Source organism: Petaurus breviceps, unplaced genomic scaffold (genome assembly GCF_028583685.1).
Source record: "Petaurus breviceps papuanus isolate PSGF00001 unplaced genomic scaffold, PetGlider_PUasm1.0 38, whole genome shotgun sequence".
In the NCBI taxonomy this organism is placed as follows: Eukaryota; Metazoa; Chordata; class Mammalia; order Diprotodontia; family Petauridae; genus Petaurus; species Petaurus breviceps.
The window spans coordinates 19809618-19826551 of NW_027186304.1; the positions used below are offsets into that span (position 1 = coordinate 19809618).

General features: G+C 36.2%; 1 protein-coding gene across 1 annotated transcript in view; it reads left to right on the plus strand.

Annotated features, from left to right (window-relative positions):
• AFG3L2 (AFG3 like matrix AAA peptidase subunit 2) overlaps positions 1 to 14658 on the plus strand; it is a 54117-nt gene extending 39459 nt beyond the window's left edge. Inside the window, exons 15-17 of the mRNA XM_069099614.1 lie at positions 5526 to 5726; positions 9232 to 9426; positions 13732 to 14658. Of these exons, the coding sequence (XP_068955715.1) occupies positions 5526 to 5726; positions 9232 to 9426; positions 13732 to 13980 (645 nt within the window). The 3' untranslated portion in view covers positions 13981 to 14658. The remainder of the gene's footprint in view (positions 1 to 5525; positions 5727 to 9231; positions 9427 to 13731) is intronic.
• Positions 14659 to 16934: the final 2276 nt, after the last annotated feature.

Sequence of the window (16934 nt, forward strand, 5' to 3'; positions counted from 1 at the left end):
GATTTGTAACCAAAAGGAAATATAAATGCTTTTGGGGAAAGGTAAGAGAGTGATGATTTTCCCCAGCCTTTTATGCTGCATGTTTGTTTTCCTCCTGCAGTTGTGGAGATTTTTTTAAATTTATTTACTTTTAGTTTACAACATTCAGTTCCACAATCCCTTGAGTTCCAAATTTTCTCCTCTGCCCTCCCCTCATGGCAGCATACAATCAGATATAGTTTCTACAAATACCTTCACATTAAACATTAGTCAAGTTTTAAAGAAGGATTATAACCATTGGAGTGAACGATGAGAAAGAAGGGACCAAATAAAACAAAACATAAAAGAGAGAGAGCAAGGAGTTTACTTCAATCTGCCTTGAGACTCTAGTTCTTTCTCTGGATATCCCTTTCCATCATGAGTCTTGTAGTTGTCTTCTAACTTTGTACTGCTTAGAGAAGCCCAGTCTATCAAAGTTAGGAGTCACACATACAATGTATCTGTAATTATGTACAAAGTTCTCCTGGTTCTGCTCTCATCACTCAGCATCAGTTTATCTAAATCTCTCCAGGTTATTATGGAGTCCTGTCTGCTCCTCCTCATTTCTTATAGCACAGTAGTATTCCATTACATTCATATACCACAACTTGTTTAGCCATTCCTCGGTTGATGGGCATCCCCTTGATTTCCAATTCTATGCCACCACAAAAAGAGATGCTATAAATATTTTTATACTTATGGTTCCTCCTCCCACTTGTATGATCTCTTTGGTATTCAGTGGTGTTGCTGGATCAAAGGGTAGGCACATTTTATAACCCCATAGTTCCAAATTGCTCTCTAGAACAGTTGAATCGGTTCACAACTAGTTGTGGAAATTTTTTTTGTGTGAAAATCAGAAATAATGGGTTGGTGGGGTTTTTTAAGAGAAGGGAATAATATTTACTCACATTTGTATAGTGCTTTACCATTTTTAAGGTATGTTCACATACATTCTCATTTAATTCTCACAACAAACCTTTGAGGTAGGTAGGACCTCCCACCTACCTGCTCTGAGAGCTTTCCCATATAACGAATAATATTTTTTAAGACAAAAAGAAAATAAGAGGAAAATATCAGCCTAACTTATAAATACATCAGAAAAACCAGCCCCCTTCTACTTGTACAGTCTTCTTACATTTTACTCCTTGCTATATACTCGTCAATCAAATGGCACTCGTCTCCTGGCTGTTCCGTGAGCAGCACACTCTCTCTTTCAGCTCCAGTAATTTTCTCTAGTTGTCCTCTGTGCCCTGGAATGCTCTTCCCCCTTCACCTCAATTACTGACTTCCCTGGTTTTCTTTAAGCCCCAGCTAAAATCCCACTTTTTGCACGAAACTTTTTCCCAGCTCTTAATTCCAGTGCCTCCCTTCTGTTAATTATCTCCTGTTTATCCTAATATATAGCTTGTTCTCATATTTGTTTTCATGTTGACCTCTAACTAGATTATAGGTTCCCGGGAGGGCAAGAACTGTCTTTTTCCTTTTTTGTATCTCTAGAGCTTAGCCTGATATTTGGTACCTTTTTGTTATTGTTCAGTCATGTCCAACTTTTTGTGACCCCATTTAAGGTTTTCTTGGCAAAGACATTAGAGTGGTTTGCCATTTCCTTCTCCAGCTCATTTTACAGATGAGGAAACTGAGGCAAATAGGGTTAAATGACTGGTGCAGGGTCACCCAGTTATTAAGTGTCTGAGAACAGATTTGAACTCAGGTCTGCCACTCTATCCATTGCACCATCTAGTTGCCCATCTGTCTGGCACCTAGTAGATGCTTAATGTTTATTGATTGATTGAAAAGTCTGAAGATATATACAACCTCTTACCTTTGAAAAAGAGTGGGAAGAAAAGGGAAACGTCTTCTCATATGTCTTCTTTCAAACAATAATTGTTCAGAATCCTTTTTTTAAAATACTATTTTCCCCCAATTACATGTAAAGACAATCTTTTTGTCTTTTGACATTCATTTTTTAAAAACTTTTGAGCTCCAGATTTTCTCTCTCCCTCCCTCCCCCATCTCTCCCCTCCTTCACATAGTAAGCAGTTTGATATAGGTAAATACATATTAAATCATGTAAAACATTAGTCATATTGTGAAAGACACAGATCCAAAGGGGAGAAACTATAGAGAGTGAAAAATAATATACTTCGATCTGCTTTCTGACTCCCATCAGTTTTTTCTCTAGAGGTGGATAGCATTTTTCATCATGAGTTCTTTGGAACTGTCTTGGATCATTGTATTGCTGAGAATAGCTATGTCATTCACAGTTGATCGTCACACAGTGTTGCTGTTGCTGTGTAGTGTTCTGTTTCTGCTCACTTTTCTTTAGTTCATATAAGTCTTCCCATGTTTTTCTGAAATCATCCTGCTCATTATTTCTTATAGCACAGTAGTATTCCATTACAATCAGAGAACCATTCTTAAGATTTGAGTAGTCTAGTCTACCCCCTAGGAGAAGGGTAAATGGGCCACAAGGAACAAGTAGGTACATGATCATCTAAGCATATTCTAAATCTCAGATAAGAACGGATGACTTTGAACTGCTTGCGTTCAGTGTTAAGGATAAATACAGATTTTGCTAGTCAATTCTAGTAGATGACAGTGCTCTGGTTTCAGTTCTAAGAAATCATGGATTGAACAAGATTCTTTAGAAGTAAGAACTTTATTGTGGAAAAAGATGCAATACTAGGGATTTTGACCTTTGATGCCACCAAGGTGGAGAGCCTCAACGCCATACTTGGGCAAACCTCAGCAAATACGGATTATTTCGTATACATATGCTACTCTTTCAGAAGAGGCACAATAAAATTATGAGAAAAAGTTAAATCTATAAGACCCTTAGCTCTAAATCTGCGATTTTATGATCCTTGTTATTGGTGATAGTCATCTTTTAGAGAAAAACAATTGATGATAGTGACTAGCAGTATGTTTTAGTTCTGTTTAAGGTAGTTTCAGTAACTTGATAATTAGAGAAAAAAGTAGACATTGAACATTGTTGCATGTATCGTCTTACAGAAGTATTCTAGGGGGGCGGCCAGGTAGCACAGCAAGTAAGAGCACCGGCTCCAGTGTTGGGACGACCTGGAGATCGAATCCCGGGCTCAAACACTCAGCACCACACCCAGAAATAACTGACCGTGTAACCTTGAGCAAGTTACTTAACCCTGATTGCTTAAAAAAAAAAAAAAAGAAGTATTCTAGGAAGTAATGTGAAAAAGTTATTTACATCACTAGGGTGTGACCTAAGAAATTTGACCTGCTTTTCCACAGATGTGAAATAGTGTTGATTGTGGGGTATATTAAAAATACATGAAACCTTGAACAGCCAGAACTCATTTAATTGGAATCCTCAAGTAATAGCAATTCCTCTTCCCACCTCCAATCTCAGCCCCACTCTCAAATTTTTAGGAAAAAATGAGGGAAAAAAAGAAAGCAAAAGCAAGTCATATCAGGGATTTAATTCACATGATAGTTATCCTTGAATAAATATGTATTCAACATAACCTCCTATTTTTTCATCTGTATCTATGATACTAATTGGTTGGATAACTGTGATCCGAAAACACTTCAAGATTCTGAATCATCCAAGGATTGGATTTTCTTCAAGTATATCATACTCACAAAAGTCAAGAAACCACAAATATATTTTACAAATATTTTAAAAATTAAATTAATTTTTTAGTGAACAAAAATTGATTTTCTTTCCCTTTCATCTTACTCCATATCCCGTTGAAAAAGAAAGAAAAGAAAAATATGTAACAAATATGTATACTCAGTCAAAGCAAATTCCCTCATTGGCCATGTCTAAAAAAAAGTTTATCTCTTTTTATACCCTGAATCTACCACCCCTCTGTCAGGATGTAGTTAGCATATTTTCAGTTTGGATTATTGGGAATTGTGGTTGGTCTTTATGTTTATCAGACTTATTATCTTTCAAAGTTGTTTGTCTTTATACACTCTGCATCAGGATGTTCATACATGTTTAGCCAGGTTTTTCTGAAGCCATCCCCTTCATCATTTCTTACAGCACAGCAGTACTCTGTTACCTTCATCTGCCATAATTTGTTCACTGGTTCCCTAATTTATGGGCATCCCCTTGGTTTCCATGTTTTTTCTAGTCAAAAAGAGTTATGATAAATACTTTTATACGTGTAGATTCTTTTCCTTTTTCTGTAATCCCTTTGTGGTATAGGCTTAATAATGATATCAGAAGGTATGTACAGTTTAGTAGATTTGGGGGTCATAGTTCTAAGTTACTTTCAAAAATGGCTGTACTAATTCAGTTTTACCAGCACTACATTAATGTGACTATTTTGCCACAGTCCCTCAAATATTTGTCATTTTTCCTTTTTGTTAACTTTGTCAATCTGATGTGTGTGAGTTGGAATCTTAGAAATACTTTAATTTGCATTTCCCTATGTAAAAAATTTTCAAGGCAAAACAGGGCTTTCTTGTAAATATTGGTAAAATTTAGTTAGCCTGAGCACACTATTATCAAATCATTTCCGTTAATTAAGATTTTACCACATACTAGTGTCACAGATTTTAAGAATAATCCTAAGCTTCCGATAATGTTCATTATTTGTACAGGCAAATTCCTTACATAGGAATTGAGAACAAAATCCAGATAGACTAGAGGGATTGATTCAGGGGTACATAAATTAAGTGGAAAGAGAAGGGAAAATTTGTTTCATTTCTCTGTGTCTCCAGAACAGTGTATCAGTCACAGTAGTATGTGACCTTAGCTATAAGAGAATGTGCTGTTAGGAAGAAAAGGCAGCATTTCAGCCCTAAATTGTAGGAGCATATATGAACTTTCTCTTCCCTCCCCCACCCTTCATTCATGCCCAGGTGGCATACAGCATTGGTATCCTTGTAATGTTAAGAGATCTGGAGGAATATCCCCCTCTATAACAGATTTATAAGAGAACCAGACGTACAGAATGTAAAAGGTATAGCTAAGTTGTGATCTCTCCCTTGGAGGGAGTACTCAAATTAGTGAGAAAACAAGCAATGGAAATATTGAAGTATGTGTGACATTTCCAAGTAGATTGCCATTTTTTTTCCAGAAGAGTGTGCAATGATACCTATATTGTGTACATTTTCAACTTTTGTAGTTAAATAAGGCCTGCATAATTTCTGATGAGCTCTCAGGGAGGCATATGAAAGAGATCACTGAATATCTGAGTTGTGTTGAATCATTGATATGTTTTACAAAGTAGAATTATGGTTCAAATTGTTATCAAAGAAAACAAGAATAAAAGCCATTAAATAGCCCTAATATGGAATGAATCCAAAAGAAAACTCATGATTTCTTAAAATCTGTCAGTGATTTTACTTGCAGCAACATAACTATGAAATGTAGATGAATTTTTTTGTTCTTACATGTGTTTGTTTTCATTTTTTTCATAAAGGGAAGAGACTTTGAAATCTGTTTATCTGTAGGGAAATGTTTGTAAAATTCAACATGCTGTAGAGTATTTAACATGTCTTATTTCTTATTTCCAAAGGTATCCATCATTCCACGTGGAAAAGGTTTGGGTTATGCTCAGTATTTACCCAAAGAACAATATCTTTATACCAAAGAACAGCTTTTGGATAGGATGTGTATGACTTTGGGAGGACGTGTGTCAGAAGAAATCTTTTTTGGAAGAATTACAACGGGTGCTCAAGATGACTTGAGGAAAGTAACTCAGAGTGCATATGCACAAGTAGGTGTTTGAAGTAGGGTTTCCCTCCTTAAATTGTGTATGAAATTGACATTTATGGGATGATCTTTTGGTTAGGTTTTTTTAGCTGTGTAGTTAAACCTATGAACATTTGGGCCAAAATCTATTTTGTGAAGGAGAAAGGTTTCATTCCATAAACAAAACTTGTGGCGTGATAAATATAAAGAAGAAAAAAAGAAATCTGGTAGGTAACTTAGATTATACTTTAGACAAATTTGTCCTTTTGGTCTAATACAGTTGAGTTAAATTATTTAAGAAAATTGTATAAATGACAACATTAATAATATTAAATTATTCATTTTTATTTCCCACTACTAATTGTAAGTTGCGTTTCTCCCTGTAACTAGTGTGGCTTTTCATTTGATTTTGATGCTATGTCTTTGGGTCTATATATGTTAACTCTTGATATTAATTCATTGTCTCTGATACATTTCAGCATAATATAGTTTCTCTATATCTCTTAATTGCATCTGTTTTTGCTGTTGCATTGTCTGACATCAGGATTGCTACCACTGCTTTTTTTTTTTTTAGTTCAAATGAAATTTAATAGATTTTGTTCTAGCCCCTTATTTTAAACATTTCCCCCTCACCTCATGAATGTTTATGTTTAAAATGTGTTTTAAATAATGCTTTCTACTCCATTCTACTCTACTCTTTCTTTTTATGGGTGAGTTCATCTCATTCACATTCACATTTCTCATTGTGTATTTCTCTCCATCTCATATATTTATATATATTTTTCCTCCTTTCTACCCCTTTTACATAAAAGAAGAGATGTATGGAACAAGAATATATTCATCAGAAGCATATGAAATCAGTTTCTGCTTCCCTACTTTTCTTTCCCTCACCAAGACCCTAATTCTTTTAAACCACTGTTAAGCATCCACCCTCTGAAGTTAGAGTGTGTTTTATTTGTGATTAATTCCTCACTGAATCTATCCTCCTTCTTGCTTACTCCTCTTTCTTCTTTTTCCTTTTTCCCTGTTGAATTAAAAAATAAACATATTACTACACTCAGCTCGGTGTGCATGTATTCTATATATATATATATATATTCTATATATATATATATATATCCCTTCTTCAGTCAGTTCAGATGAACTGGGTATTCTACCCCTTCCTCCTAGTTTATAAAGCCTTTTACTTTGTCATTATGTGAAATAACCCCTCCTATCCTTTTCTCCCTCTTCCTCCTTCCTATATTCCTTTTCATCTTCCTTTCCTTTCTTTTAAAATCAAAATATAACAAAACTGCTTCCACAGCCTTCGTCTTATTTAACTCCCAACAATCCCTGATGATACTACAGTCTTAAGGGGACATATATATGGTCCCTCTATTAGAATGTAAAACATTTCATCCTTGTTTAGTCCGTTCTGATTGCTCACTCATATTTACCATTTATGTTTCTATTGATTCTCATGTTTATATTTCAAAGTTTCTGCTCAGCTCTATTCTTTTCATCAGGAATAGTTAGAAGTCCTATTGGATTAAAGGTTCATTTTTTTCCTCCAGTTATACTTAGTTTCTCATAGGATCCTGACTCTGGCTCCTTAGTACTTGAACTTTTTCTTTCTGGTTATTTAACATTATTTTTTCTTGGACTTGGAAATTCTGGAATTTGTCTGTGACATTCCTGAGAGTTTCCATTTTGGGTTTTTTTTTCAGGAGGTTACTGGCAGATTCTGTTTTCAGTTTGTCCTCTGGTTCTAGTACATCCGAGCAGTTTTTTTTGTTTTGTTTTGTTTTGTTTTTGTGATTTCTTGAAATATGATGACCTGGCTCTTTTTTTGGGGTTGGTGTTTTTTTTGTTTTCTTTGTGTTTTTTTTTGTTTTTTTTTTTTTTTTTTGTTTTTTTTTTTTTGTTTTTTGTTTTTTTTTTTTTTTTTTTTGGGGGGGGGGGGGGCTGGGTCATGGCCTTCACATAGTCTGATAATTCTTAAATTATGTCTCCTTGGTCCATTTTTCCAGGTCATTAAAAAAAAATAAGATATTTTATTTTCTATTTTTTTTTCAGTCTTTTGATTTTATTTTAATATTTTATTTTTTCCCCATAGAAACATTAACTGCTCTTTGGTTTATTATTTTTAAGGAGTCTTTTTTTGGATAAAGTTTTATATCTCTTGTACTACGCTGTTCTTTTAGTCTTTCCTACAAATTCTTTCTATTTTTTTTTACCTTTCCACTCTCATTTATAAAGTAATTTTTAAATTCTTGCTTTATTTCTTCCAGGAATTCCAGTGGACCCTTTTCTACTATGTTTTTCTTTGAAGTTTTGCTTGTAGATGTTTTAAAGTCATTTGCCTTTTCTGGGTTTGTATCTTGGACATCCCTAGCATCATAGTAATTATTTATTGTGGGAGTCTTTTTTTTAATTGTTCACACTTCTCCAGTTGGGGCTTTGTATTAAGACCAGGCCCGGCACCTTTCCATCTGGGTAATATCTGGGCCTCTTCTGGTCCTGATTTCCTTCCCTGGGGTCTTACTGTTGCTTTCTTCAGATTTTGAATGCTGTGTTCTTCAAGAATCTCAGGAGAGGTTCAGGCCAGGACATGACACACATTCAGTGCACTCAGAATGGTGTGATCCCTTTTAATTCTAGTGCCTTCCTCTGCTGATTATTTCCTCTACGTATCTTGTTTTTCTGTAGTTGTTTGCATGTTGTTCCCTCCATTAGACTGAGCTCCTTGAGAGCAAGACTGTCTTTTCTTGCTTACAAAGCTTTTCTTTGTATTCCCACACTTCCCACAGTACCTGGCACATAGTGTCTCATCAATATTGATTGACTAACTGAGCTAAGGCTGTCTTCTTCCTCCTTGTTCTGAGATTTGCAAGCTTGTGACTCTAGTTTGGCTCTAAGTGACAAAGCTTTTTGCCTGCCTCTGGCAGGAGTTCCAGTGGATTGATGCTGGCTTCAGCTTTGTCAGTTAGCTGGTCCAAAATAACACAAGTATGAGCTCCCTACCCTGCTTACTCAGCTGTAGGCTTCGGATCAGATCTGGGGGTAGAATCTAAGCTTCCATTCCAGCCTAGGTTAAGGACCACATAGCTGCTGCTGGCTTCTGTTCCAGCTCCTTGCCTAGTACACATCCTTGCTCTGACATACAGCTGTAGGTAGGCCGTTCCTAGGCACAGGTTCCCTCCCAAATCTGTATTGGATCTGTGAACTTGCTCTGAGGTGGAAACAAGCTAACTTCCAGTTGGATCCTTTTCCTACTTCCTGAACAGTGTGATTTGTGATTACTTCCTGTCCTAGTATATAGCTCGCTCATTTTGTTCCACAGGTTGGAAGGCTCTGGGTAGCATCCTCATGACTATGCCCTGTCATTAATGCCTGCTGACTTGTCTCCCTCTTTATAGATCTTGATTGGAATAGTTGTGGGAAAGAGCTAAGCTATACTACTTTATCCTATTTCATCATTTTTTGCTGGTCTCAAAAGTATATACATTGAGATGCAAGTCACTAAGATATTTATTCTTCTTTTTTAGATTGTCCAGTTTGGTATGAATGAAAAAGTGGGACAGATATCCTTTGACCTTCCACGACAAGGAGACATGGTATTGGAGAAACCATATAGTGAAGCTACTGCAAGATTGATAGATGACGAAGTACGGATACTTATTAATGACGCTTATAAACGGACAGTGGCTCTTCTTACAGAGAAAAAAGCTGAAGTAGAGAAGGTGGGTGTTTCATGAACCAATACTTCTGAAAAGTTTCACCAAAAATTAAAGTAAAAAGCTGAATTTTTATCTTCCTTAGATTAAGAAGGGTATAACTATATACTTTATATTTGTGTTATATATATATACACAAACATGTACAGAGAGAGAAAGTGGTATTTATATGGGCAGCTTGTTCTGTAAAGAGATGTTCAAGGAGGGGAAAGTCACAGCTGGACTTTAGACCAATTCTCAGCTTGATCTGAAATTCAGGCTTATTAGAGAAGAAGGAGAATATTGAGATATTTGATGTTCAGCTGTTCCATCTGTCTTTTTTCCTGGAATATTTTTTATACCAAATTTTGAATCAGAACTGTTCAGGCTAAGAAAAGAACAAGACTAACCGCAACTTGCCTTCTTTCATTTCTCTTCTCCTTTTTGCTCAAGCAAAGATTGAAATGGCCAGAGAGCAGACAAGAGAAAGAGAATCCTTACAAATCACACCTTGCATATAGTAGACACTTAGTTAATATGTGGTAAATCAATGTATTGAATAATTAGAACCTGAATAATTAAAAATTGGCAGTGTTAAGTTTTATGTGGCTATGCATGCTTCATTTTTATTAGTGTATTTGGTTTAATGATCTCCAAAAATTATTTGTACATGAATTAAGAAATCTCAACTGACATCTGGGTTTCACATATTTAGCAGATGTACTTTTATCTAGTGACCGTACAATTTTTAAAAAATATTCTATTCAAATTCATCAAATATTTATTGTCTACTAATGGTACTGGGGGAGACAGAAAAGTATAGGTAAGATTCAGTCTCTGATCTCATGGAGCTTACAGTTTAGAAGCAGGATATGACACATACACAGATAATTAGGATACAAGTAACATAGGATAAATACATAATGGAGATATATAGTGCCTTGTAAAGTCTGAAAGGAAGTAGGCTGTTACTGATGGGACATCAAGGAAGAATTGCTTCTTAAAGGAGGTGACTTGGAGTTGGGTTTTCAAGACTAAATAAGAATTCATTAGGCCTGGATGTGGAGGTGGAGAGAGAAGATAATTCACTCAACTTTTTATGAGAGAGACAGGTAAGTGAACAAGCTAATATTAGGGAATTGCTTTTGAAAGCAACTTCCAGGTTGCTTTCTAGGTCATAGGGTCAAAAAAATGACGAACAGGTCTATCTGCATGACTGATATGTCTAGCTCAGTACTTGGTAATATGGAGATAGAAAAAAACATCCTCTGCTCTCAGGGAATATACAGTCTAAGAGGCAGAATGAACAAATCTGAAAAATTTAGAGGACAATTAAGTCTTAACTATGTTGTACTGATTCTAAGTATATTTGGAGTTTAGAGAAAGACATGATCATTGTACCTTGGAATAGTAGAAAAGATTTCTCAGAAAAGGTAAAACCTAATCTGGGTCTTGAAAAAATGAGTAAGGTATAACTAAACAGCAAAAGAGAGAGTGGGTTCTGGTTTAAGGAACTCAGTGGGCAAAAACATGTCCAGGGGACAGTTAATCGTGAAACTTGGACCAGACAGAGGTTATCTTTTGGGACATAAGGTAAATAAAATGATATAATTAAGATTGGGGCAAATTATAGAGGACCATGAAATTCAGATAGAAAAATTTGGTGCAGTAGGGAGCACATGGTAGGTTTCTGAGCAAAGGAATGGCATAATAAAATAAAAGCAATATATTACTTCGGTGTGATAGCAATATTTAAGCTAGTGGTGCTGAAGGATAATGTTGTGGGAATGGAGAGGAAAAGACAAATCCAGGAAGTAGCAGGATTTGATGGCAGTTTGGATGGATAAAGAACTGGGAAGTTCAAGATAGGGGACATAGGAAGAATTGTATCAGTGCTAGTGGTATCAATGACAGAAATTGCTTAGTTGGGGAAATAAGTCAGTTTATGAGAGCAATGATTAGTTCAGTTTTTGACATGTTAAATTTGAAGTAAAGTTTAAACATCCAAATGAAAATAGATAAGGTCAGATCTTAACATAGAGATTTAGGAATGAAACAGAGGTGACTGGTGAAGTCACAGTAGTTAGTGCAGATGATGTCAGTTTTCTGGGTCTACTACCTCCCTTGAGCAGCAGTGGCACGTGTCCAACTGCCTAATAGACATTTCAAACTAGATGCCTGGAGTGTATCTAAAATTCAGCATGTCCAGAGTAGAGCAGCTCTGTCTTTCCCCCAACACTTAACCCTCTTCCATTCTTTCCTGTTTTTGTCACAAGTTGCACTAGTCTTCTAATCTACCATGTTTTCAACCTGTGGTGTTATTTTTCAATCTTCCTCATCCCACATAACCCATCAATTGCCAAACCTTGTCTTGTCTTCCTCTTTAATGTCCCTCATTTGTCCCATTGTCTCTACTCACAAAGCTACAACCCTAGTTTAGGAGTCTCATTACCTCTACTTGATAGCCTCTTAATGGTCTCCCTTCCCTCGAGTCAACCTCAACACACCTGCCAGAGTGATTTCCTAAAGTGCAAGTCTGACCATGGAATTTATTTTATTAATTTATATATTTTATTTTATCTATTTATTTTTAGTTTCCAACATTCACTTTTTTTTTAAAGCAATTGGGGTTAAGTAACTTGCTCAAGGTTACACGGCCAGTATTTTTTGTGTGGGTGCCAAGTATCTGAGGCCGGAACCGATCTCAGGTCTCCTGACTCCAGGGCCGCCCCCAACATTCACTTTTATAAGCTTTTGAGTTCTAAGTTTTTCCCCTTCCCTCCCCTCACCCCTTCCCAAGATGGCATGCAATCTGATATGGACTATACATATACGATCATATTAAACATATTTCTGCATTAGACATATTGTGAAAGGAGAATCAGAACAAAAGGAGAAAACCGCAAGAAAGAAAAAATAAAACCAAAAGAAAGTAGTATGCTTCCATCTGCGTTCAGAGTCCATTATCTGGATGTGGATAGCATTTTCCAGTTTGAGTCTTTTGAAATCGTCTTAGATCATTGCATTGCTGAGAAGAGCTATATCTGTCCAAGTCTGACCATGTCATTTATACTCAATAAACTCCACTGTATTCTTATTACTTGCTAGGAGGAAAAACTGTCCGCAGACTGGTCCCAGCCTTTCTCAGTCTTATTCCTCCCCTAAGAAGGAGACATCCAAAGGAGACATGGCCTTCTTTCTGTTCCTTACCCGTAACACTGGCCATGCACAGGTTGTCCTCATCCCTCTGTACTCCTTCTGCCTCCAGAATCTCTGTTCTCTCCAAAGTTTAGTTGAGATTCCATATTCTACATGAAGTCTTTTCTATTACTTTTCCCCAGCTGTTAGCACCCTCCCTCAAAAAAAAAATTATTTTGTACATACTTAGCAACATACATATCTCACCTAATAGAATGTAAGCTCCTTTCGAGGAGGTACTTTTTCATTTTGTCTCTGTATCCCCCCCATACCTAATATGATGCCTACCATGTAGTGGCACTTAATAAATGCTTACTAATTGATTGCTGATTGAAGACTATCTTGGATAACATATATGCAGATTTACTAAGCTCTGTACCAGATTTTAAGCTCTTGGGGACAGAGATTGTGTTCTGTACATCTTTGTGTAAGACACCATGGTACTTGGCACCTAACAGATATTCAGTAAATGTTGGATGAGTTAATCCTACTTTCCTGCACCTTTTAAATCTATAATATTGTGTAATCATAACTGCTGTTCCTAACAATGACCCTGATATACTACATGTACCAGAGTGCTTTCCAAATCATGAAAGAGGAGTTAGATCATATGAAATATGGTTTAGCATTGTATTTATTACCTTGTGGCACTCATTTTTTAAAAATTGGTTAATATATATAATGCCCATCCATACACATATATATATATAAACTCTCTATATTTATGTGTGTGTATATACATACACACTCTTGATTCAGCTTACTCTAGAACATCTAATCTCTCAATATTCTGCACAAATGAGTTGATTATGCCAGTATGTAATTATGAGTTCCATATGGTAGAGGAAAACATCTTTAATATTTGCTCTTAGTTTTCACAAATCTTACATCAACAGTAAGAGCTGTGATTTAAAAAAATAATAAAGGCTGTGGTATTCTCAAAGCATAGGTGTATTAAAATTACAGAGTAGGTGATTATTACAAACTTAGTTTAATTTAGTCCTTGTTGAAGGACCAGCAGTCTGAACCAAACCTGCTTAAATGTTTTCACCTGTGCATTATTAAATGATCTGGAATAATCTTATACTATGTTCCCCTGGTGTATTTATTTAATAGAAATTGTTCCTGTTTCAGGTTGCTCTTCGACTATTAGAAAAGGAAGTATTAGCTAAGTCTGATATGGTTGAACTTTTGGGCCCCAGACCCTTTGCAGAAAAATCTACCTATGAAGATTTTGTGGAGGGTACTGGAAGCTTAGATGAAGACACCTCTCTCCCAGAAGGACTTAAAGACTGGAACAAAGATCGTGAAAAGGAGAAGGAGAAAGAGGAGCCACCAGATGACAAGACAGTAAAACAGATCAAAGGAGGGATGCCTTTTTAATTTCATCTTGTCTTGTATGATCAGTTTGCACAGTGCTTCAACTTGGGCTTTGTCAGATCAGTGAAAGCCAGTGCTGAAGCGTTTGTTAGGTTGGTCTTGACCTGCTCCTTACCCAGAGGTTGAGATGATAGCAGAAAAGAAAGCTGTGATTTGTCTGCAAGGCAGGCACTTTATCTCTAGGCCTCGGAGTCATTGTCAGCGGCGAAGGTAAGCTTCCTGCGCACACCAACGGAGGACTAGGAGAGGAGAGATCTTAGAATAAGTAAAGATTTCATCCGAGTTGATTGGAAAGATCCCTGGGCTGTGCCAAGCTCTAGCCTCTTGTACCTAGGAAATATGTGCTTGAACATGCCAAGTATGATTAATTTATAAAACTTGGCAGTGCAGTCAGTTTTGTCCTCTCACAAACCCAGCTGCCCCTGATTCACACTCATTATCCTTCAGTGGTTCCCCTTATATCTGCACATGGCAGATAGACTGTGAAATGAATTGAACACCTAATGAGGAGAACATTCTAATTTGATGTCGTATTTTTTAAAAATTCAGATCATTTGTTGTGTTTTAATCAAAAGGTTTTCTACAGGGAGCTGTAAGATATTAAAAATGTGAATGTATTGTGTAAATAAGTCTTCTTTGAAATGAAAAATAAACTACATACAATGTCCTTTTTTGCACACAGATTTGTTTTTTGTTTTTTTGCAGGGGGGAAAGCAAGGCAATTGGGGTTAAGTGACTTGCCCATGGTCACATGGCTAGTAAGTGTTAAGTGTCCTGACTCCAGGGCGGGTGCTCTGTTCACTGTACCACCTAGCCACCCCCAGATTGGTTTACTTTAAGAAAATATCCTTCTAGTAAATTTAACTCTGGAGATGGATGATCTTTATTAGAGAAGGCTTTTCATATAAAATCTTGACATTAGCCTTCTATCTCTTCTTCTTACTTTTTTTTTTTAAGCAATTGGGGTTAAGTAGCTTGCTCAAGGTTACACAGCCAGTTATTTCTGGGTGTGGTAGTAAGTATCTGAGCCCGTATTTGATCCCAGGTCATCCCAACACTGGGGCCGGTGCTCTTTCTCGCTGAGCCACCTGGCCTCCCCCCTCCTTCTTACTTTTATAATAAGTGTTGATAAAGCTTCAGGTGCCCATGGGAAATTTTCTCAGTGAAACTGATATAGTCCTGTTTATTAATGCCTCCTACTAAGAACTCATTTGTTAACTCATCAGTTAGTGTCAGCAGAACTTGGAATAGCACACTAAATCCCTTCTACTATCCCTTTTTTAGAGACAAGGAGTCAAGCCTGAATCAGTTCAATTTTTAACATGACTATGAATATTTATTTAGGACTCAGCATTAAGCCTATCATGCTAGTCTTGAAGGTCATTCATAATTTTTCTAGTCCTGCAGATTTTTAATAAAATGGTCAGAACTGTAAAATTCTAAGCTTTTCTGTTAAGAGTGGCCTGATGTGTAAAATAGAGAAACTTCCAATTAAGTTTTCTAAGAGGCTAAGTCTTGAAGCATTTTAAAGTGCTTGTAAAAAAAAACCTGTGGAACAGTTTACTATATCATCAATTGATTAATTCAACAAATTATCACTTTTTATGTATTTTCAATTCAACTTAGATTTATTTTAAACAAAATTTTTAAAAAATTTCTGTGACCTTAGTAAGCAAGATTTTAATGGGCATCTTTGAATATTCATCAAAGGAAGAACAACTTAGTACAGTGATTTTTTTTTCAACCTTTTGAGATTGTGGGAAGAGACGTGTGGGATTCCTGGCAAGGTATTTGGCCTTGAAGGTGATTCTGAAGTAAACAGGTATGTATACTATGACGACTCTGCCAGGAAATGGTTGGAGAAGTCTTGTGGACTCCTGGAGTTCCATGGTGGCAAGTCTAGTGAGCATAGCAGAAGAATAACAATCTAGTATTCTGAGTTTATTCTCAGTTCTTACGTTGTACAACTTCTCTGAGTCTCAATTTCATTGTGAAATAAGGGCATATAGTGGAAAGTGTAATGAATTTATTAGAGAACCTGGGTTTGAATTATGATTTTCTATTTATTGTTTGAATTTCAGTTTCCTTTGCAAAATGAGGGAGTTAAACTAGATGTTAGCTCCCTTACCAACTCTAAATCTTATAGACCAGATCAAGGGTCTGCAAACTATGGCCTGCAGGCCAAATCCAACCTGAATGCCTGTTTTTGTACAATATTTTAAAAAAACAGTAAAACTTGATTTCAGATGTAAAAACTACTCTTAGCTCTTGGGCCAGGGGTGGGGGACCTGTGGCTTCGAGGCCACATGTGGCCCTGAGGCCAAAGGTTCCCCACCCCTGTCTTGGGCTGTAATTTGCCAACCCCTAGACAAGATCTTTAAGTATCTTTCAACTCTTAAATTCTATGATTACATTATATTATCCATTATATTTTGAGGAAATAATCAATTCCTGACATGTAAAGTAATATTCCTCTGTATTTGTCCTAAAACTCTTGTCAAGCTTTGGTGAGACATGGAAGCTACCAAAAATACTAGTTATTATCTCCAAAATTCTCTGACTTGTTTATAACAACAGTTTCTCCCTTTCAGCTTATTTCTTCAATGACCAGGACTAGCATTTTGCTTACCCCAAAAAAGAGATGAAGTACAACCACACATTCCTATGAGTTACCATAGTTGTCATGAGTTTGTACAGCTGTTATTTCTGTTTTCTTCTCCAACTTGGCTTTGTTAAAATAAGTATTTGGTACCCTTCCCTCCTTCCCCTCCCCCCAAAACCAGATGCAGTAATGTTCTTCTTTTATTATTAATAGATTTTCTTAAGGTTTATATTGCATATTCAGTATGATATACTGCACAGCCTATTATTTTCCACAAAGGGCTGAGAAGAAAAATTCTTATTTTTCCAACTACCTTCCATGTAAGTTATCTGCCATGTTCAAAAGACTTTAAATT